The 22,808-nt window shown below is 44.2% G+C and overlaps 1 protein-coding gene and 1 non-coding gene across 2 annotated transcripts; both read left to right on the top strand.

The window, feature by feature from the left end:
• The first annotated feature begins 1,286 nt into the window (after positions 1-1,286).
• On the top strand, positions 1,287-3,616 carry cdkn1cb (cyclin dependent kinase inhibitor 1Cb). Its single transcript, XM_049722609.2, has 3 exons — positions 1,287-1,912; positions 1,996-2,107; positions 2,954-3,616. Exons 1-2 carry the CDS (start codon positions 1,414-1,416, stop codon positions 2,103-2,105), a joined length of 609 nt encoding a protein of 202 aa, XP_049578566.1. The 5' UTR covers positions 1,287-1,413; the 3' UTR covers positions 2,106-2,107; positions 2,954-3,616.
• A 9,071-nt stretch (positions 3,617-12,687) lies between these two features.
• Positions 12,688-12,774, top strand: trnay-gua (transfer RNA tyrosine (anticodon GUA)). Its single transcript is given in 2 exon segments — positions 12,688-12,724; positions 12,739-12,774. It is a non-coding gene; the product is annotated as a tRNA-Tyr (tRNA).
• Positions 12,775-22,808: the final 10,034 nt, after the last annotated feature.

Here is a 22,808-nt window from a genome sequence, read left to right as displayed (position 1 = left end):
AAGCATGACATTTATACATGTCCTGCATTAACTCTATCAAAGTACATTTTCTATCATTCTGAAGGCGCTCTTATTTTTTAACCTCTAGGGGACGCTGTGCGTCCACTGTCTAACACAAAGGCGTTGGCCGTCACTTCTTATTTTTCCGAACACGTAAGCACCTGAAGTCAGCACAATGGAGAAACCGCATCTATCAGAGGAAGCTTTATGAAACTCAGCGTTTGATTCAAATTAAGAAGCATTAACTAGTGATTGAATTCATTCAATTTGTAATTAAATCCCACGCATTTATTCCCACTAACATTTGTTACATTTTGTGTGTTTTCAATCCAATTGTACGACTGTATTACTGCTTTTTTAAGTTTCTACAACAAATGATTTCAAAGCAGGTGGAAGGTGTGACGAGAAGCCGCAGTAAAAACAGAACTGCGCACTACTGTATGCATTGTGTTGATTACGTTGCTTCTTGTGCGTAAAGACAAAAAACAAAAAGACCAAAAAATGGAGGTCTGGTGTTGCAGGAGTGATAAAGCCAGGAGGTTCTGTAAGAGTAAATCGTAACTAGAAAATGAAGTTGTGGCACTCTGTCAGCAGTGGTGTAAAGTAATAAAGCACAAAAAAAATCTTGGTTACAGTGCCAGTAGTTAAATAAATTTGATCTGTACTATTTTTTTAACCCATGTACAAGTGTCTATTTTTATAATATGTATAGTGAGAGCAGCTTCGTAAACTCATCAATCGTGTCTCGGATCCAATTTCACTTACTAATTGGTCCCAAAGAGAATTATTGACTGTAAAAATGTCTTTTGGTTATTTATGCTATAATGTGTTGTCACCACTAGCTTCATTTAAGTTCCGACCTACAGCGTTCTATTTCTGGTTTATTCCTGTCAATTTCCACGGAAAGTTTCCAAGCTGCAAATTCCCGGAATTTACTAACCTAATAACATATATTTGGTGAACTATAGTTGTGCCAGTAACTAGTGACAAGTAAAACATCTTAACGCGCTTCCACTAACAACCAATGTGTTCGCTTTCTGTGACTTATGCGATTTTTTTTTTTTTTTTTAAGTCAATGGTGCGCCTCGGTTCGGTGAAGATTGTGAAACACTGCGTGGAAGCAGCGCGTAAAGACGCGGCCAACTTGGAGTGGGGGTTGTGTGTACGTGTGTGTGTGCGCGCGCGTGTGTGTGTTTTGGAGGGAGTGGGGGTTGGACTTGTCGCAGCCAATCACGAAGTCGTCCGAGGTGTCTGCTGACTGACGGCTTGACTGGAGGTTATATACTCTGACTTTTACTAGTACGGTACATTTAAACGTAACTGCGCAGCGTGGGACACGCACACGAGGAAGACGCACTCATTACTTTGTTGTTGTTGTTTTTTCCCAAATCAGTCCGTTTTTTTCCCTGTCCTATGGGGGACATGTCTCACGCCCAGTTATCGAGCATCGCCATGGAGAGGCTGGTGGCCAGGAGGACCTTCCCCTTCCACAAGCGCACCGGCGTATGTCGGAACCTCTTCGGACCGGTGGACCACGACGAGCTAAGCCGGGAGATGAGCGTCAAACTGCGGGAGATTTCCGAGCGCGACCGGCAGCGGTGGAACTTTAATTTTGAGGCCAACACCCCACTGGATGGAGACTACGAGTGGGTGGAGGTCTCTTCGGATAGCGCCCCGGCGTTCTATCAAAGCTCGTCAGTGCAGCTCGACGTGCCCGCTACGCCCGTCAAGCTGCACCCGGACGCACTGGAACGTCTGGCCGCGCCCGAGGGTAGCGACGGCGCGTCGGTGGAGCTCAACCAGGAGAACCGCGCGGACAAGCTCAACTCCCGGAGGCTGGCCCACCGAATGGCCCCTTGTGGCGGACGGAAGAGGCCGACGGCCCCCGCGGATAACAACACGCACATCACAGGTAGGTTGAGTCGCCCAGCATCCACGATGGAAGATTCCGTGCAAAAGAGCGTCAACGCCAATTTTCTGCCTTGTTGCGTTTAGATTTCTTCGTGAAGCGAAGAAGGGCCGCGGAGAGAAAGTGTGTGGAGATGAGCCATCACGCCAAGTCTCCCATTCCCATGGAGCAAACCCCCAGGAAGAGGATCCGCTGAAGGTACATTTTTACAAATCACTGCAATGCCTATTGTTTGCTGGTTAAGTAGTTGAATTCAATTAGATGTGTCTTTATTATTATAGCCCACGTAAAACTTTTTGCGCATGGTCTTTTTCTTCTTCAATGTTCAGTTACAAAGATAGTTTACCAGGCTGGATTGTGTTGTGATGATTTCATTCGGCCATTTTAGTTGTTAAAAAAACATGTTTGGGATATTTAATTGGAGCTATTTTGGCTTTATTTTGAAGATGGTCGCTCTTTACTTGATATAAATCCATATTTCATGATGTTTACTATATTATGAGTCATGATTGGTCTTTTTAATTTGATTTTTGCCTGGTTAATCTGGGGAACAATTTCTATTTAATAAATGTAAACATTTTAAACAACACATTTTAAAGCGGCAATTAGTTTCTTGTATTTTATAAATTATTGTTATTTATATGAGTCGTTAAGGCTTTTTAATATTTCTGTATTTGAGCATAATCAGGTTGATTCCATCCTGTTATTTAAACATTTACTGTTACGGGAAATGTTACTGTTATTTGTTGAGGCTATTCCGTTATATTTTGTTTTGCTCCCCTTATTTTGAAAGGATTTAACACGTCAAAAAAAAAAAAAAAGAAGTGGGTGGGGGAGGGGTGATTGTGAAAAGGAGGTAAGGGGGGGGAGCAATAGTAGGGCGGAGTGGGGGAAGGGAACGACGTCACACGCTGTGGCGGGAAAAAAAGAGTACCACCCCTTTGCTGATCTTGCATCCTGGCGAGGAAGGCGCTCGTGTCTATTGCTTGTTGTTTTTCTCCATTTTGTTCTACGAGGAAAACTCAATTTTTTATTTCTCCTCAGGTGGATTTTTTTGCACTACTACTGCTTGTGTGGGCATGTTTGATGGAGGAAGGAAAGAAGAAAAAAAGGAGGAGGGGAAGAATGGACTATCGCCGGCTCCCCCCCCGGTCCCGTGGATCAGCGCTGGCCGGACACCCATTGCCGACCTTTCAGGACTGAACCGGTCGGGCTCTCGGGGTGGGGACGACGGAGCGTGATTTTTTTTTTTCTATCCAGTACAAATGTAGCATTCATTGTTGCTGCCACTCGACAGTGTTAACAGTGTTTTAACATCTGTGCAATCCTTAAGAAAAAAAAAAAAGACTTTAAATTGTCTACACTGGCCAAAAGTGTACAGCTTTATAGAAACAACCGCCTATTAATGGTTAATGTGTCGTTGGGTTTTATTTTCTCCGGTAAATGTATATTTTTAAGTCTATTTTAATTTATAATTTATTTATGTTTCTTTTGTACGTGTTAAGTGAATTCTTGATTCAGCCATATGGCCTATGTTTATTTTAGTTCCTTATTTTTGTATTGGTGGTGTATTTGCAATCATGTAGTTTGTAGCGTACACTAGTCGTCTTTGTCTGAGCCATTTAAAAAAAATGTTTGTTCTCCATGCAAGTTCCCTCATGAGCAAAAAAAAAAAAGATGAGAATAAAATGTTTTTTTTAAGTCAAATTTTGTATTTTCTTTCTTTTCTGGACTCCTAAACATCAACAAGGGGCTCAGGTGCAGCCTTGATATACCTTGTGAGAGTGGGGGTGGGTGTTTTTTTTTTTTTTTTTTTTTTAAGGGGGGGTGTATTGAGACTTGGGCAGCATGGCAGCTGTGGGATATAGGCTGGGATTTAAAGGCCCTTTGGCCCTCTATAGAAGCAGCAGCTGCCTTAGGATCCCCGCATTGTCCGCAATCGAGACTCCCCCACATGCAGCCGCACTCAACAAGCCCCCAAAAGACCCACTCGCACACACGCACGCACACACACGCTGTTTACTCCGCTGTGGATACACCGGGCGTGGAGGCCACCTGCCAGAGCTGGAAAGAGAAAAAACTCAAGTCTTTGTATTTGGCCTCTTCTATTGACACGTAGCATTCAACAGGTCATACTTGTAAGTTTACACTAAAATGAAAGAAGCCAAATGCGCAGCGAGTGCGTGACGCATCAATCAGCACCGAGAGTGATAAAATTGATCGTTTTTTTGGGATAACCGTGGCCGCTTTTCGACCTACTGATTTGATTGTGGTCACTTTTGCATCCAAACTATAATATAAATGGGATGTACGTGGCATTATGTCAAATAGTGACTATTTCTTACTATGCAAAAGATGAACATCTTTTTACATATGACAAAATGTTTATTGTTTGTAAATTGTATCTTTTTTTTTGTATGATGTTTAAGAATGGTAATTAAAACATTGCCGGGATAGTTTACAATGTTGACAATTTGCTTTAAGGGATTTTAATTTTTTTTATTTCATTTGTTTTTTATGGGTATTTGATTTTTTTGAAATTCTGACGCATCCCAGAGAGGATGGCGTCGGGCCTCGGAGTCGACACGGCATCTTCCTTTATTGACATATTTGCGTCCACGCATGCCCAGTGGCATTATGCTAATCATCCATAGCATTGCTCCAATGGCTTTGACTGTGTGACATGATCAAAACGGAGACTTTTGATGGCAAGAGTGACTTTGTCGGCTCTATGCAGCCATAAGCCGCCGGGGCTTGTTCTGATTTCCAACACAAAGCGCTCTCGGGCTTCTTTCTTTGCTTTTTGTTGCCATATGGCAAATCCATGTAGACATAGCCAAGACCCATTCAGTCAGCCGCAGAATGTCCCGCATCAGAGAACAAAAGACACTTTGTCCACCCGCTCCATTGATACCAATGGCCGAAAAAAATATTATAATTAATCTATGGCTATATCCAGCTAATTAACGCCCATATGCCCGCGGGGAGCCGCGGGGGTCATTGAGTGGACTTTTAAAATCTCAATAGTTTACATGTTAAAGACAACAGCTGTTCATGTGTTACTTTAATGAAGTCCCCTCTGTGCTGGAGACGGGACACATTTGGGGGGCTGGGGTGCCTCCCCCTTGGGGTTAAAGGGGGTCACCTTACACTTTTTCTCTCTTCAGCTGTGCAACCACATAAAGCACAATGGTAAAGATGCCATCCATCCATCCATCCATCCATCCATCCATCCATCCATCCATCCATCCATCCATCCATCCATCCATCCATCCATCCATCCATCCATCCATCCATCCATCCATCCGTCCGTCTTAATATGGGCTCTGTACAGGAAGTGGCTGTTATGACTCAATTTGGACCACTTTGATGGCCACAAAGGGAGGAGATGGCAGTTCTTGTCTCGGCCTCACTAACAAGCCTTCAATGGAATATAATGACACAAGCAGCTGCCGATGTGGCGCTGTGGGGGGATCGCGCTTATGAGACCCTCGCCGTGTCCCGTACGACCTTTGAACCCAACGCCGACATCTCGCGTTTGGATGTGTTACAGCGTCGCGACATTCCTTCGATGGGATCGTTTTGGGAGTCACAAGCACAAGAGCGTTTTCATCCGTGGCATTGACTCCAAATAAAATTCCGCTGTTCTTGTGGGCCATTAACGTGATTGTGAACAGTTTTAAGAGGGTGTGCACACTTTTGCAACCACATTATTTCTGCCATTTATTTCCACTACTCCTCTCTCTAAATATTTATTTTCAGCTAAGTTGTACAGGTTACAGGTTACACTACTGGTAGAAATTGTTTGGATTTAATTTATGTTGCAAATACAAAAAACGGGCATTTGAACAGGGGTGTGTAGACTTTTGTCAAACGATGATGTAATATTCAATTCATATTAAACAACAATGAAGAGAGCAATGCACTTGTAACTGGTTTCCATTCTAGCAGGATTGTGAGCATAAAATCTGATCCATCTGTCATGTTTATTCCCCTTCATGAAGGTTTGCAAGTCAGCAACCAAAGCCAATCCAACCCATGCGGCAAAAAAAAAAAAAAAACAACTGTCATTTTCGAGCAAAAAAACTTTGAGTCACATCCTCCTCCGCCCGACGGCAGCACACAATTAGCGAGGCCCTGTGCAATTAAATGCAGAAAGGAGGCAAACGGGGCCAGCGAATTAGCATTTTCCATGACCATCTGGCATGGGCGCAGGCGAGCGGCAACAAAGGCGAGCTACGCGGAGACGAGAGGCGAGTGTGCCATCGCATTGACCTGCAAATGAGGCTTTGTCACAGAGTTAAAGCTCCCTGACCCCCCTTTTACACCCACACCTTCTTTTTTGGAAAGCCCCGGCGTGATGAATGGGATGCTAAATTTAGCCCGGTGTTTGTTTTCAATGTGCCGACCAGACACCATTGGACACTTTCAGTTGGGCTAAGATTAATCTGTCTGTACTTTTGCATCCGTCTAGTTAGTTAGTGTCATCCTTTTTTTTTTTTTTTTTTTTTTGGAGGGGGGGGGGGGGTCTTCTTTCAAAATTTAAGCTTGAAATCCAAGGGCTGAAATTGTGTGTTTACAAAAGTCATAAAGCTGAAATGTTACATTTAACCGAGGTTTTAGCGGACTACAAATGTTCGCTTGATTGGGATTTGGAGCCTGAGGTGAGACACGTGCACATGCACACACACATACACACACGCACGCACATATGCGCACACAAGGCACCACGTGATCGAATGCTCGAACAAATGAGAGAAGTGTGTCTATCTTGGATAAATCAACACTCATTTTGAGAAGGGCCCCTACGAAAAAAAGCTTCAATAAAACTTGAGCGCTTGTGTACAATTTATTATCATTTTTTTTAACAGTAGTTGTACAATTTATTATTTTTTATTATACTTTTAACTGTAGTAGCAATTTATATCATTAAGATAAACCATACATGATTAAACAAGTAATAGAAAATTTATTTTGTTGAATTATTATAATAATAAAAAAACAGAATGTAGTCTAAGAATAAAATAAAACAAATGTGCACACGTGCAGCTTCCACGTAATTTCGCCTCTTTCCATTTTCAGACTGGCCACGACAATACCGATTTTCCCTTTTCTCCCCCTTACATCCACTTTGTATTCATGCCGGCGTCGGACAAAAGGGGCCTGCGGGCGTCTTCGTCCACGCAGGAGGCGGCATGACAGGCAACTTGTGGCTGCTTTACAAAATATCTTCCTTTATGTCTTCTTTATTTTTGCATCTCTACTTTGGCGTGGAAGGAGGAGGAAGGGAGGAGGGATGGAGTTCCTCCCACTTTCTCCTCGTCTAATTCATTTTGCTCGCGAGAAGATAGCGTCATACACAGAGATGGCCGTTATTTATTTATTTAAGTTATCGGATGTTTAAAAACTATTTTTGGGTTGCAAAGTTATACCGACATACCAGGAGCGGTTAAAATTTTGTTTCAAATATTAGGAACAGCTCTCAGAGTCTCCATGCACTAAATATAACCAGATAGTCAAGGTGTACCTAATGAAGTGTCCAGTTGGCCTCAATATTTTGGAGTTGCAACTTGACTTTGTTGAATTTAAATTTTGGAAAACTTAGAGGAAGGTTTAGAGGTGCTTCAAATGAGTGACTCCTTCAAGTAAGATGAACATTTGTGCCAATTAGAAGCGCGTGAAGCGAGCGGCGTCCTCTCAATGGAATGCTCTGTTTCTCCACTTGAGAAGGTTTAAAGGTCACGCGGGTGATTTGGCGGCCAAAGTTAAGGCACATGATCTTTGCTGGAGGAATCTCCGAGACAACAAAGGAAAGAAATTAGTTTTTTTTCTGGCTCGTAAGTCAAGGTCCAATTACACTAGTTGTACCTTAACTTACGAGCTGAAAAAAAATATTTTTTGGGTGATTTTAATATTGAAAAATAACATCGTACTGAATAAAACAATAAATTAGTATTTTAATTAAATCCTGTAGTATTGGTGTGTGCTGTAAAGGGGTGTGGCCTAATGAGCTGGTTGGTTAGTCTCCAAGTGAGCTTGTGAGTGTGAGTTGTGGCCTACAGCAGCTTCTTTCCAGTGTTGTAATTTTTGTTCACTGAAGTGTAATGGCACCTGTGGTCGCTTTCAGTAAAAACTGACACAGGATCTGTTTTACTTTCTGCAACCAAATTTGACAAAGGCTTCTTTAACAACATCAATGGTGACACGTGAGCCGCCACTTAAACAACATCCAACATGCCAGCTGTCTCTGATACCTCTTTGTTTTCCTGTGCGGTTGACCCCCTCCCACCCCACCCAAACGTCCCTCATACACAAAATGGCCACCGATATGCCAGCGACAACATATGGCGTGCCGGAGACACAATGAGCTTTTGAATTCCCACAGATGAGAATTCCACAATGAGGCTGTGAGATGGTCGAACGCCTTCACAGCAATGAGGGGAAAAGTTGTACAGGAACTTTACAATCAATATATTGATCAATCGGGGGCTGGGGCTTTTATTTCCGGAATCCTGATGCTCCTGAGAGGCCACCTACGTGATTGTCATCCGGCCTCAAGGTTCGTCAGCCCAGCAAACAAGCTCCTGGGGATCCTTTGGAGTCCGGCGCATACTGTACTCATCAAAAGCTCATAACCCGACTGGACGAGCATACGCGGACTCTGCAGGAAAGCAGGGGTGCCATTGTGGCGACAGATAGCGCCATGACACTTGAGGAATGAGATCTTACTCCGGCCCAGTGCCAGTCCTGACCGCCTCCATTCTTCCTTTTGTCCGGAGCCCTTTCAGCCCCTCGGAGGAAAACCTGTTCCCCTTCACTTCCTGCCTCGCACGGGGATGTAAGGCTTCTGTTGGGCGTTCGCCGCCTGGGTTTTTATCTTGTCTATCCATCCAGCCATCCATCGACGCCTCCTTCTTCTCCACCCGTCTTCTTCTGGCTCCCTCGATCATCTCGCCTGATACAAGTTGGGGTGGAGGACTCGCAGGTGGCGTTTCAGGCCTGGCCACACAGCTATGGGTGCACTGACTTGCACTAACGCTATTCACGCCTCACTTTTGCGGGCCAGCTCTTATGAAAAGGGGCAGTGCGGCAGCCTTTATGAGCTACTCCACAAAGGGTCATCATTCATCAGACAGCACAAAACTGAACAGCTTCGTCCTTGCTGCCGGGGTCTTGTTTTTAACCTTGTTGACTTATCACCAAAATCTTGAGGAAAACCACGGCAGTCCACTGACCCTTTTGAAATATTTCATTAAAAAAAGAGTGCGGAATCTGTCTGCCTGCACTTTGATCCGATCTACCAGATGCGCCACAACTTAGACCTGCTTTTAGCTGGTCTAAGATTTATTGTCAGGTGCGCTGGGGATGTGTCAAAGACGTCATCGATGCGCCAAAACGCCCAAAATGGCGCAGTGCCATCTGCTAAATTCCCAAACACGATAAACTAGACTGACCCCGGCACGAGAAGGAAGCTGAGTGCAAATGTCTACGAAACCAGGGGCCTTAGTGTCAAGCGTCTCTCGCTGATATGAATTTATCAGGGAGCGCACAGGTCACCGGGCTGCCATCAATCTCCTCCTCTCCCCCGGCTGCTTCTTCTCACGGGGGCCTTTTGAGACCAGTTGGCAGCTCGCAACAATACCCAGAATGCTGCGGGCGTCTTGTCGCCCTGTCCTAATTTGTGGCCGCCGTCCCGGAGTAGAATTCAACCGCCGCTGGCTGCTTGACCTGCGGCTTTATGCTGGGGGATTAGCAACATCTTTGAGTCGCCATGCAGCGCGCAGCCAATGGGCTGATGGGCAGCCCGCAATTACACAGCGGGAAAGGGCCCATTTAGACGCATGTGCGCACACACACACACAAAATTGTACATAGATGGCCGAGGAGGCGGTAAGGGCAGCTTTGATGAGGACTTAAGCGTCTGTGTGTGTTTTGGGGCGTCCACACTGCGCATTCAGCCGTCAATGCGGTCACAAAAATGCCACTGTACCCCGACGGGCGTGACACACTGTGTACACAATACCGGACAGACATGAAACGGCCACATGTCTACCAGGCAAATGGCATCGTAGGGGTTCAAAGTGACCCATGTCCCACAGTGTGTGGGCTTTGCAGGGACCAAAACACTCTTTGGCAACACTGAGTGGTGCATACTGTCCGGGATTGATGATAATTTGGCCTTTTGTATGCCAAGGAAAGGTTAAAAATGGAGTGTGTGAGACCTGGCCACTTCATTAGGTACACCGGTGCAGCAAAATCTACTTTATTAGTGAAATTGCAAGCAGCAACGACAAATATGGAATTACGAGCACTTAATTTTGACAAACTTTAAGCACAAACTTGAGAGGAATTGAAAAAAAAAAGACACTAAGGAGTTTAAATAATAATTTCCAGCTCAATTAAGTGAAAGTGGCTAATTTCCCAGAGGACACCTGTCGCTCTTTCACAGCACATTTTGTTGGCGATCGACAATATTCTTTTATGGTGAGGCTTGGCCGTTAGGAACACGCACCATGAGCGCACCACTGCAACAATTACACTCAGCGAAGGACAGATGCACGACCGCTTCCCCGTGAATGGGATGCGGGGTTCTCTAAAACTGTCCACACACGTGCGCACAATGGCTGAAAAGCTGCACGCAAAGCCGAATAACAACAGGCAGATCGCAGTCAAGCGCGCCTCGGAATTGGCAGCGTCAATGGACGGCGCACAAAGCCCCCCAGCCATGGGAAAAGGGCAAATTGGCAACGGCAACATGCTAGCCTGCCATCATCCTTTGCTGCCTCCCTATTGTTTCACAACAGATGCTACGTCCCATTAAGACGCCGTCAGCTGGGCAAGAATGCCACCAAATTTGTCCACAATGGGAGACAAAAAAAGTGAGGGGAAAAAAAAAAAAAACGCACAAAGGTGAACTCGAAAAGTCAGCGTCAGGTGCGCTTCATGCATTCGATGAAAACAAACATTTTAGTCGTAAAACAAACTCGCAATAACGATAGTTTTTTGCCAATTAATATCATACATGAGCTTTCAAATTTCATTTTAGACATTTTGGTATTGTTGTACTGTATTTCTTTTTTTCCTTGACAAATATATAAAAAAAACTACAAATAAATCTAAATTTAACTAAATTAAAAAAAATTAAAACAAAGCCTTTTTGGGAAAAAATATCCACTAATAAAAACACAACAAAATTCCTCTAAAAGAAAGTCAATACAAAACATATTTCCTTTTGTGGTATATTAGTGTGTTAATGTCTGACGTTCCGTTTGACAGTAAAGGTCATGCGGGAGTGACAAAGGGCATTGCAAAGCCTCGTTTTGTGACAATCGTTTACCCGCTGCCAAACCGCTGCTTGTTGTGCAAACAGAAACTCTTCCCCACAACACAAACACGTCCAACAGCCGAGCCAGCAAATGTACGACGTCCGCTACAATTACAATGATTCAATTAACCTCCGATAGTATCAATTTTTCACTATGTCGAAGATGAACGAACACGCTTGTCAGCTGCAGGCCAGGCGCTCAGCAGGCCCAGATGGCGGCCAACTGCAGAACTGGCTTCTTTTTCCGAGGCCTCTATAGGAATGCTCGAAGGCCGCTCCAATTCCCAGTGGATGTCACCAAAAAGAGATGAGAGAGAGAAGCCCGCCATCTGCTTCTAAACACTTCCTCGTTTCTCACTCCGTATCCCCAAATATTTTTGCCACCCCCCGGTGAAGGGTTGCCGAGGTGAGGCTTTAGAACAAAAAAAAAATGAGCCTGAGAATTACTACGGATAAAAAGGCTGCTTTGGAGAATCAGCATTTATTGATTGGTGAAGCAAAGGAATCTGCGTTTCATTCATTTTCTATATTTTTAACTTGCAATTAAATAAAAAAGTGATTTTTAAACTAGAAAATGAGCCAGAAGGCAGAAATTGACTTTACTTTTGATTTGATTGATGAACTTTTCATTGCCGAACCGAGATATACAGTCAATACCAAAAGTCTACACACCCCTGTTCCAATGTCAGATTTTGGTTATGTAAACAAATGACCCAAATTTCCATTTCATTTTTTTTCAAATACATTTTGAGAAAATAAATAAAAATAAATAAGAGAAATTGTTACACGTGTGCGCCCAGCCTCTCAAAACAGCAAGTGCAAATGTTTCAAAACAATTGCACAGACACACACTCTTGTCTTCCGAAAATTTTCTATTTTTCACCTCCTGAAGACCTGTCTGTAAATAATATGGCCGTTTTGCAGCATGAAACGCAACTGTGGATTTTCAAAGGGAGGCGTGGCTGGTGGCCCTTAGTGAGGAGAAGTGTGTGCATCTTTGTGTGTGTGAGTGTGTGAGTGAGTGTGTGTTTTGCATCAGGCCAACAAGAGTTTTACTGTCGGTTCAAGTATGCCCCCATGTGACCGTTGTGAGAAGTCGTGACACGGCCAGGGGACGAGAGATTTACTTCATATAAACTACCCTTCATGAATATCATTACCCGGTTAACTAATAGTTAATTGTTTTGTTACTGTGGCTCAAATGAGGACAAATGGATGGATGGATTTGCTGGACAATTAATATTTGGAATGATAAATTCAGACGAAGGTGTATCATCACGTACTGTAAAAAAATTAAAATAAATAAAAAATTCGTTAGAGCGAAAGACTGGAGTGGCTCCTGCTGAGATGCTGTAGTGGGAAAGAGAAAGCTCATGCCGGGTTCTAAACTGGGGCATTGAACTTTGAGCCAAAAAAAGCTAAAAAGGTAAACAGTGCTCCCCTCATCACAAAGCCTTCGATAGCTCAGTTGGTAGAGCGGAGGACTGTAGAGGCCCCTGCTGGAATCCTTAGGTCGCTGGTTCAAATCCGGCTCGAAGGAAAAATTTTTGTGTAACGATTGACGCAAAGCTAAAAAATTGTGCATTGCGGGCTAGCTTAGAAAACTGCTGACACAAAGCTCCGCTAGTTTTTATCTAGCGTGAAAGAGGCGAGTCTGACTGGGCTCCAAAGCAGGTCACATGGTGCCGTTTTGTCCTCAAAACAACTGAAATGGAAAATATTCAAATCAGAATTAGATGAAAAAAAAAAAAAAAAGAAGAAAATCGGGCTGAACATTCCAACCAGGAGAGTATGAAACATTGTAAATGACAATGAATAGCGTTCTTGCTTAGCCAAAGAAACACTTAGTACTTAAAAATGAAATTACTTTGGTAAGAAATCGAAACCATCAGAGCACCAAAATTGAAAGGAGGCATGTTGATACAATCGACACACACACACACACACACACACCATCGTTATCTGCCTTAGTCATCTGGTGTCAGAAAGCGGTCAAAATGAGATGAGCCCAATTCTTTGAGCAGCCCAAATAGAATTGTTACTCAGCTAAAAATGTGGAAGATATCTCCTCGAAGGGATGCTGCAGCAAGAGATGTGTTTTCCTTTTGTCAAGACATACAAATCAGATGCTTTGTTTTGCCCTTTTTGTCAGAACGAGCCGCTTACACAACGGAGTGATAAGACCCGGCGGCGATCAGAAAGGCCATCCTTATCGTCGAGAGCGAGACATCAAAACCCAGCGCAAATGTTTACGACCTAGCGCCGGAAGTATGTCTTGTATCTGCTTCCTTCCTGTCGCGTTAATCTCCCAAATCGCTTTTCCTGTTGCCAACTTGCACCTCACCACAAAAAAAAACAAAAACGAAGGGGTTCATGAGAATGACATGAAATGTGTCACGATCATTTTTTTTGTTTCTGGCATTTCATAAATGTTTACTAGATTAAGCTAGCTCGATTTCGGGACACAATCACGATTTTGTAGATCAGCAAATAAATGGCAACGACCACATCTGCGAGGAATAAAATTTGTGCCCGTTTTTTTTTTGCATTTGCAAGTTTTAGCCGAAGCGTCTCGTGCCTCAAGATGCTTGTTGTGTAAACTTTATCAAAGTGACTTTGATCCGTCGGCGGCGCCACATCTGGGCCTGTTCGCCTTGTCACATGTGGCTCCCCACGAGCAGCCCTCAACAAGGACGGACATAAAATGAACAGACGGAGACGGTAAAGTCACTACACAGCCGCCTCGGCAACATTTGTCGCGATCAAACACGTGCGGACCTTTTTGGGCTTTGCGTGTCGGTGAAAATTTGTGGGTTGGCTGCTCGTAAGTTTTTGTGACTACAACCCGGGCTAGCTTGATGACGCTAAAGTGCCAACTTATGACGCACAAGAGATCGCAGACTGTTGTAAAGAGGACACAGTCCGCTACAAAAGTATTGGAACAGCATCTTGAATTTCTTGGATTTTGAGTTTCAGATGAATAAGAGACGCAAGTTGAGAATTTCAGATTTGACTTCAAGGTATTTCCATGTTGATATGCCCCCCCCCCTCCATTTATTTGTACATGGTGCAGCCCATATTGCTCAAGAGCGCGGTGCGTTCAAGGTCGCCTGGAATGAAAACACCGCCGACCCAAAGCGGGACACGAGCAAGACGAATGTAGCATCGAACTGAAGCTATTTTCTTTGGAAAAAAAAAAAGATTCATTTCGATATTTTCCTTTTCACTCATCTCAATCCATTTGTTGCCCAAACCGAGAGAAAAATATTTCAAAACATTATAAAGAGGAGATTGACATTACAGAAAAACAGTAAAGATGTCATGATTTTTTTTCATAAATTGGATATTGGCCTTAAATGTTTCTTAGATACTGTCATTTTCATTTCTGTATTTTTGATCGCATCAGTTCTTTGTTTTCATTTCCCTGTTGACTTCCAATTTACTCGCCTCCTCCTCGTCCTCATTGTGGCACTGGCAAGTCAAGGACGGTCAGCCCGTTATTTCAAAACCACTTTTTCGCTAACTCGGCCTCTCTCCCTCCCTTCCCTGTGCACACGACATCCTCCCCTGCTCTAGCGTCTCTTTCGGGTCACTTTCGCTCTTTTCCATTTCTTATTATAAACAGCTGAGAGAAGCCCAGGGGTCCTTTGGAAGCGGGCCAGAGCAAACATTGATATCCAAAAATCCTTCCCAAAAAACACTCCTCCTCCTCCTCCATGCGTAACTCCCTCCTCTGGTACTTGTCCACGTCCAAAGACACACTCGCACAGGCACGCACACACACATTTCAGCCCACTGAGAGTCGCGAATCTAAATTTAAGAAAAAAAAAAATCTGATGGCGCAATCCTGAAAGTGTTTCTTATCATGTATCAAAAGCATTTGTGGGTCAAATGTGATTTTCCTCTTCTTGCTGAAATACTTGGCAGGCTAGAAATAACTGGCGTCCATGTAACAATCAAATCTTTTGTCATATTTATTCTCCGCTAAGTGCTGCAACGTGTCGATTGCGCAATTACTTCACACTTTTTTGTGTGTGTGCGTTTACTGTTGCGAAGAAAATCCATCCATCCATCCATCCATCCATCCATCCATCCATCCATCCATCCATCCATCCATCCATCCATCCATCCATCCATCCATCCATCCATCCATCCATCCATCCATCCATCCATCCATCCATCCATCCATCCATCCATCCATCCATCCATAACCTAAACTTTTGTGAAGTGGTCAAGCACCTCCGCACACCTTCGATGACATCATCAGCGACACTGACGACCGATTCCGACGACTAACTCTGGATTGTAACCTTCCATTGTTTCCGCACGCACACATGCTGACAGCTCGTCAATGAGCGGCAATAAAGGTGCCGTGTAAACACATCTGTTGGCGCTGAGTTAGCAGACAGTAAAAGGTCCGCTTGTAAAAAACGCCGCCCGTCGGGCCTCGGCACAGAGCGGCCTTTATCAGCACACTCGTCCTTGCTCCTTCTACACAGCTGCTTGCCGGCGCCGTGTTTGCTCGTTTGCCATCTTTTGTGCAAGCCTTGTTTGAGGGATGCGGCGGGCGAGGAGGTCCGCTCACGACGCTGTGCGTGTTTTATCACCCCGGCTTTATCTCAGCGCCTTAAAACACCGGCAATAATTGGAGTCGTACAAAGCGGCCATTATTTGCCAGACCTGTTTCGGTATTACGGCAAAGCATTCGCTCATTCGGGCGCTGTCGCATCTCGTGCTTCAGCACCCCCCGGTGACCAATCAGGAACCGGGTGTGCGAATCAGCCCACAAGCTTGTCTAGTTTCTGTCCGGTTCGATGACACACGACATTTCCAAGCCCTGTTGGAAAGGCAAAAATCATCCACTGTCATGGAGCGCATCTGGATGACACTCGGAACAGATGGGAGGGGGCGAGGACGAGGAGGGCCAGATGAGATGACACCAAAACATTCAATGGCGGTCATCAAATGAGACTTTATTGCAATGACATATATTAAGCAGACTTAAACTGAAGTCAACACACTTTTGGAAAATATTCCTTAGCAACTGCTCTCACTCAATTTCTCCTTCGGGAAAATTTGGAGTGCTCAACGCTGCAAGAACCAAAATGGAAGCAATGAGACAAGTCCAGACTTCTTCTTCTTCTAATTCAACTTCGGCAAACTGTCAAATCAGCACACCGCAGGCTACTGCGAGATGAGGTGAGCGTGTGTGTGTGTGTGTGTGTGCGTGTGAATGTGTCAACCACACTGCACGCCAGTTTGGCAACCCGCGGTATCATTTTCAATGAAAGTAGTGAGCAACGACGCTGACGTGATCTTTCGCTGAAATGACGCGGTGGAAGCGACAGCAAACCGTTTTTTGTTGTTTCGATTTGTCAAAAAAAAAACCAGGATATTTTTAGTCTTAATATTGGACCACAACGGACCCGGTTGCAGCTGCACTCGGTTAAATCCTGACCACTCGCTGCCATTTTTGGATTATCACCCTCCTAAACAGCTGCAAAGGCTAATTAGACGGGCACGGAGGAATAAAATACAACACTCACAAAGCCACGTGGACAAAATTTAAGTCCCTAATAAATGCATACACCCTCCGGGGTGCGCACACACAAATGGGCACGCTTTTGGCGAGGACCACCCAAGAAAGCTTTGAAAACGATGAAAATTCCTCCCACGCTGGTTGTGCACAGCGGGTGGAGGAGGCTCCAAGTATGGAGGCTGGCTGCCTCGCATCTCACCTGCTCACGATATTTGCTGCCCATCATACGTGTAAATATTGACCCACGGACAAAAGTAGTACCATGACGCTGTCACCTATACACAGAGCGCCAGTCAACATTTTAGAGGCCATTATCATCATTTAAATTGATTTCCCGTACCCCAAAGACATACTGGACCCCCCCACACACACACCTAGACCTTGAAATTCACACACAATGAACACATATCTTACACGAGTCCACGCCGGGCCTGCATATACAAACAGCTCAATTTAGCTGTGGCTCGCCTCAAGCCCCGCCTCCTAACCCGAGAGAATTAATAGGTAGGGGGGGGTGGACACAGGCATCGCCTTGTCTCCGTCTAGCAGACTCTACCCCCCCACACACACACATATTAAGACCCAGTCAGGGCTCCACACAGGCTACGTTATACTAAGAATAGACTAACCACACCTTGAGCTCGTGATTTGACCGGGAGGCAGCCCACCCTCCACTTTTAGAAGCGGTCGGCACATATAAACACACTGAGCTATTTCCAGCAGTTCTTGTTGACTGGAAAAGGCCGCCGGTGACAAATTTGCATGAATAAAATCGATTTCAAATAGAAATGAACCTTTTTTCGAAAGACATGAGCTTAAGTTAGCAGCAATCAGGGTGGCGTGATGCGCTTGTGTGCTGAGAAATCATCACGATGGCCTTGGGGAAATGAAATGATAAATCTGCGGGTTGAACTTCATCAATCCCTTCTTTGAAACCCTTATTTCAACCATAACTCTCGTTTTAAACCTACTAACCCAAAGTCTCAATCAAAATAAATCAAGCGGAAGGGCGGGATTATTGCAGGACTCCCGGGTCAAGATGGTACCTGCTTGGAATAATCGCACAGATTTTCCAAGTCCAGGCTCCAATTTGTGTTATATATCGATGCTCACGTCCATCTGATCGGTGCCTGAAACTAAAAATATATTTTTGACACCCTGTATAGTGTGTATTTATTGACGTACGGTATTCTTAAATAAATTTAAATAATTATGTTATAAATAATTTATTTTTTACTTAAAAATAAATAAATTATGTGATTTTTTAAAAATTCTTTGATATAATCATCTTTGGCATTACTTTGGACAGTGGATGTATTTAAAGAAACTGGCTGAGCCGTTTAAGAATTTACAGAATTTAATCAGTGACTAACACCTCTCACACTCGAGCTTTTTTTTTTTTTTGGGTCTTTCAGCCCATAACACAAGGTCGAGTCACTTAAAAGTTTTCAAGCATCGTTAACAATGTCACGACCCCAGACGACAATGAGAACAAATGACGCAGTGTGTCGTCGGGCAGCTGGAGGACTCGGCGGCTGAGTCACCGCAACCCCGACTAGCAAATAAACACCATGGCGGCTCAACTTCACCTGGGACCAAAACTAAAACGGATTCATGCTGCTATCTGCACACCCCAAAAATCTACTAGTAAGGAATTCAATGATGTCATTTTGTTCCCAGCCACACTCCCACACTTAACAACCTCCTGAAATTTGGACAGCGGCGGGTGGGCTGCCGACGCCCTCAAGTCTGCGGATTCGCATGTCGCCGACCCCCCCCCCCAGTTGAGAGACAAAACTCATTTAGGTTAGCCTCAATGAAACAGTCGCTCCCGTTCGGTCAAGTCGTTCATTGCCGCCTATCAGATTTTATTTAGTGCTCAGAACATGCGTCAGACTTTTATGATGTTCATATTTTTTGCAAAGAGCATTTTTGGGGCCAAAACGAAATTCACCATGATGCCCACAAAGGGAGCAGCTAAACACTTTTCATTTATTCCTTTTATGAGCCACTGAATGTGAAGTGAATCAGGCCAATGATGTCATCGACGCTCATCAACTTAGCGCGGGCAATAAAAGCGTGGTCAAGCGACCCCTACTGCAACCGGACGACACATTTGCGATGGAACAAAAGCCGGCCCTGACCGAACGGAGGCTCAGTGTTTCCTCCCGTGGTGAATCACGCCGGATCCGTTCATGTGGGCGGGCGGGTTTCTGTCAGCCCCCATCGCCACAGGCTCTCGGGGGCAAAGGCCAACCTGACGATGACTTTGTGTGTGTCTGGAGATGAGGGTGCAGCACTAAGCAGGTGTGCGAGTGGGAGTAATTTTTTGTGCAACTAAAGTACATTTGGGTCACATGACTGCTTGCAGTGAGACGTGAGTGGGACAATCCTCCTAAGCAGGGGTGTTAACAAAAAAATAAAATAAAAAAAACAACAACAACATACTGACAGGGCTGGCGTATTGTAATTGCACTCCGCTGCACGTTTTGGACACAAAGTAAATACGAGCATCAGTCTTGGCTGTCACTACTGCACCACTTAGGCTGCAACTGCTTAGATAACATCTATGTGTGTGTGTGTGTCTGTGTGTGTGTAAAGAGTAGTAGGGGGGGGGGGGGGGGAGTAGACTGTACGGCAGCGTTATCTCAAATACTGAAAGAGAGCCAAGGACATATACGTGTGCGTGGGAGGAAAGAATTCTCGTTTTGGCAAGTGTCGGCGCCAAAAGACAGCCCCCTCCCCCCCCCTTCTGAAAAAACAGAAAAAGCACAGTTCTTTAACCTGCACATGTGGGAGGAAGTCACAAGTCTTAAGCTCTCAGTTTTTGGCAAGGAGCAAGTTAGCGTGGTGAGCAAGTCACAGCATGTGAGTCTGTGAAGAGAAGATTGAAGTTTTGCGTGCTTTTTTTTTTTTTTTTTTAATAGAACTCAACACCGCAATGTCATCGAGTCTAAAATCTTGCCAAGCTTCAATGTGATACAATTGTAGCAGGTTAAAATAATACAAGACGGTGATGACCCAAACACAGGGAAGAAGTGGTAACTAATGAGAGATACTAATTAAAAGGCGGAGTTAGTAGCCACCATCTGGATCAATGTCCAGAGAGCCTTGTCATTACACAACTTCGACTAAATGGCACCTCCGGCACAAATCAGGAAGGGATGGCTGGGGGGGGTCAGATTGGGAAGTCCAAACCGCCCTCTGATGCTCACCGAACGCTTGTAATCAAAGGAAGCGGCATGAAAGAGAAGCAATTCACGATGCTTCTCTTTGGTGTGAAGCTTTAAAGTCATAAGCGAGGGGAAATCCATCACTCGGAACAAATCGCAAATCGACTCTAAAGAGTCTGTCACTTCTAAGTGTACTTTTGTGCGGTTACGTCAATTGAGGTCTTTATTTTGGATCAAGTTTACGGGGGCCGAACGGCATCAGAAGGAAGAAGAGGGGGTGGAGAAGTCAGCCAGGCGGGACGCCGTCGCGCTTCCTCCAGCCAACGTGGCATCATTGGCCACCAAATGATGACTCAACGCAAATTATAGTGGCGCTAATCGCATGCAGATCGCCACACATGTCTGCAGACTAACGCTTAGACCACTGGAGCCGGATTGGAAGCCTCCCTAGACTGATTTGCCCGGAGGCTTGAACGTGCCCTTCATGTTCCTCCAGACCTACCCTCCCCAAAAAACAGCAATTTGGTTCCTTTGAGGTTCCTTTGGCTTTCATGAAGGATATTTGCCATGCACAAAGCGAGCTAGCTTTAAGTCCCGCTCCGTTTTTTTTCCGTACAGCGTACTGCTATTTCTACTGATATCGACAGTAAGTTCAAAGCGACTTATGCTAATACGCCAATAAGCTAACGATATGTTTCATTTAGCGTGAAACAAAAATTTTCATTCCGCGGAAAATTTTCAGCACAAAATGGATTCAGGTAGCGTCTCAAATAGCCTCCGAGTACAAACATTTGTTTTGGATTAAGAGGCCAATAAAACAGTAGCTTTAAAAGTGCTGGTGCAGCGAGGCCTCTGTCCCCCTCTCATTAAAATAATGTGCTGAATTTGGGCTGTAAAAACAAATGCAGCAATTGCCGACATGAGGACTCAATTACAAGAACAACTTGAGCGAGGGGGGGGGGTATGAGTTTTTTCCAGTGTGCGTGCCAGTGACTTTTTTTTTTTTTTTTACAGCTATCATTTGATAAATGGCTTGTCAACTGTGCGTACTGTAAGATTGTGTCTATTCAATTATCTCTGCTCTGATTTGTACTTCACGGGTTGTAAACTGTATTTGCTGATTAGGAATACTTATTCCAGAAGCGGGCAAGCTTGGCTCAACTCAGCTCTGCTTGGCTCGACTGGACTCGGTTTTGGGGCCGTTTCAAAATTGTAATTTTGGAACCTGACAAAACCGCGGTACATCCAACACATCCGTCAAAACAAGGCACAGTCAAAGACAAACACATATGTCATTTTGTCATAAACTAAAAAGCTGACAGATCTGTGTGACCAAATGTATTATTTTACCAATTACTGATTTTTGCTGACAGCTCAAAAAATGCCATTGTTTAATTTGACACATGACTCATCACAAAAGTTATGTTCCAGACCACCCTGATTTAGAAATACACAATTTAATTGCAGCTTCTATTTCTTTTTTTAACCATGAAATTACAAAATGAAACTACAGCCGTTTCCTGTTTCGTTCTTCTTTTAAACACCATCTCAAACTAAACAAGTGTGCTGCCATCTAGTGGTCGTAGCCAAATTACAGCCAATACAAACAAAATTTACAGTAGACTAAAACTGCTATTAACTGTACCCCCCAAAAAAATGCAAAACCTGAGACCAGGATGGAGGAGGGGTTAGCGTATTTGTAACCGAGCCATTAAAAAGTCACTTTTTGATAATAAATGCGAGTTGTTCAAGTTATGACATATGAAACGAGAAGATGCAACATGGCCGAACGTCTCCCTGAGCTGAGCAACCAAAAAAATCTCCATCTTACATTTCTCATGTGATGTGCAGCACAAAATGTCCCAGGGTTAATATCAAGAGCAGCTGTATGGCCCGAGGCTCGACAAGAATAAACACATCCCGCTCTCCCGTGGGCCGCACGGAATTGAATACCGTCCAACGTGCATGAAGAAGAGGGGGAGTAAGGGGAGGGGGGGCACATGCACGGAAAGAAAGTGGCAGCAGGAACGAGTGATGAGAGGAACGAGAAAGATCAAGATAACAATCTTTATTTTAAGTGTATTTGGATTATGAGCATATTTGTTTAAAGATGAGGTTCATCGTACAAACCGAGACAAAATATTCCTCTCGTAATGGACTTTTATTCATATATCAAACGTGCCAAATATTTATGGTGTAATATATTTAGAAGCAGGGAAGGTTTGACCTTAAGTCGTTTATATTTGAAGCTGTCTAAATTGTGAGTGGGAAAGAATTCCGCTCTGACAAATTGCTGTGCATTATTATCAAGATGGAGACATAATATACTTCCTGGCATGATTTCCATTCATTCACAGGTTATAGTCATGTCCAAGCATGTTCGCTATACTTTACAGGTCTAACCACTAAAACCTTTTGTTTTTTTTAAATATTTTTGCTTTCTTGTGGCCTCTCAGATAAAACCCCAATGTTCTAAGTATGAGTCATGGTCAAACTGTTTTTTTTTTTGTTTTGTTTTTTAAACTGCCTGTACAAATGTATCATCTCATGTATTTAGACTTTATTAAAACACACAACATGGCTACTAACGTTAAATGTGTGCTTTTCTAAACCAATATGATTGTTAGATGAAATTGATGAGTCAGAAAATGAACGGTGCCTCGCCGAAAACGTTTCAGTTAGTCATCCGTGTTCTCTATCTATGCAGGAATGTGGCCGACGCGCGATGACTTTCACTACGGGGACAAAGGTGAATTTGTTTGCTTCGCTCGCTCGACACAAGAGGGCAGGGGGAGACGACTCAGGTGGAGTCGGCCTGCCGACTCAAAACGCTGCCATTCAAATGCTAATTGATGCTAACGC

Source organism: Syngnathus scovelli, chromosome 6 (assembly GCF_024217435.2).
Source record: "Syngnathus scovelli strain Florida chromosome 6, RoL_Ssco_1.2, whole genome shotgun sequence".
Lineage (NCBI taxonomy): Eukaryota > Metazoa > Chordata > Actinopteri > Syngnathiformes > Syngnathidae > Syngnathus > Syngnathus scovelli.
Note: the sequence above shows the minus strand (reverse complement) of the source record. Positions and strands in the feature narration are given on the sequence as shown.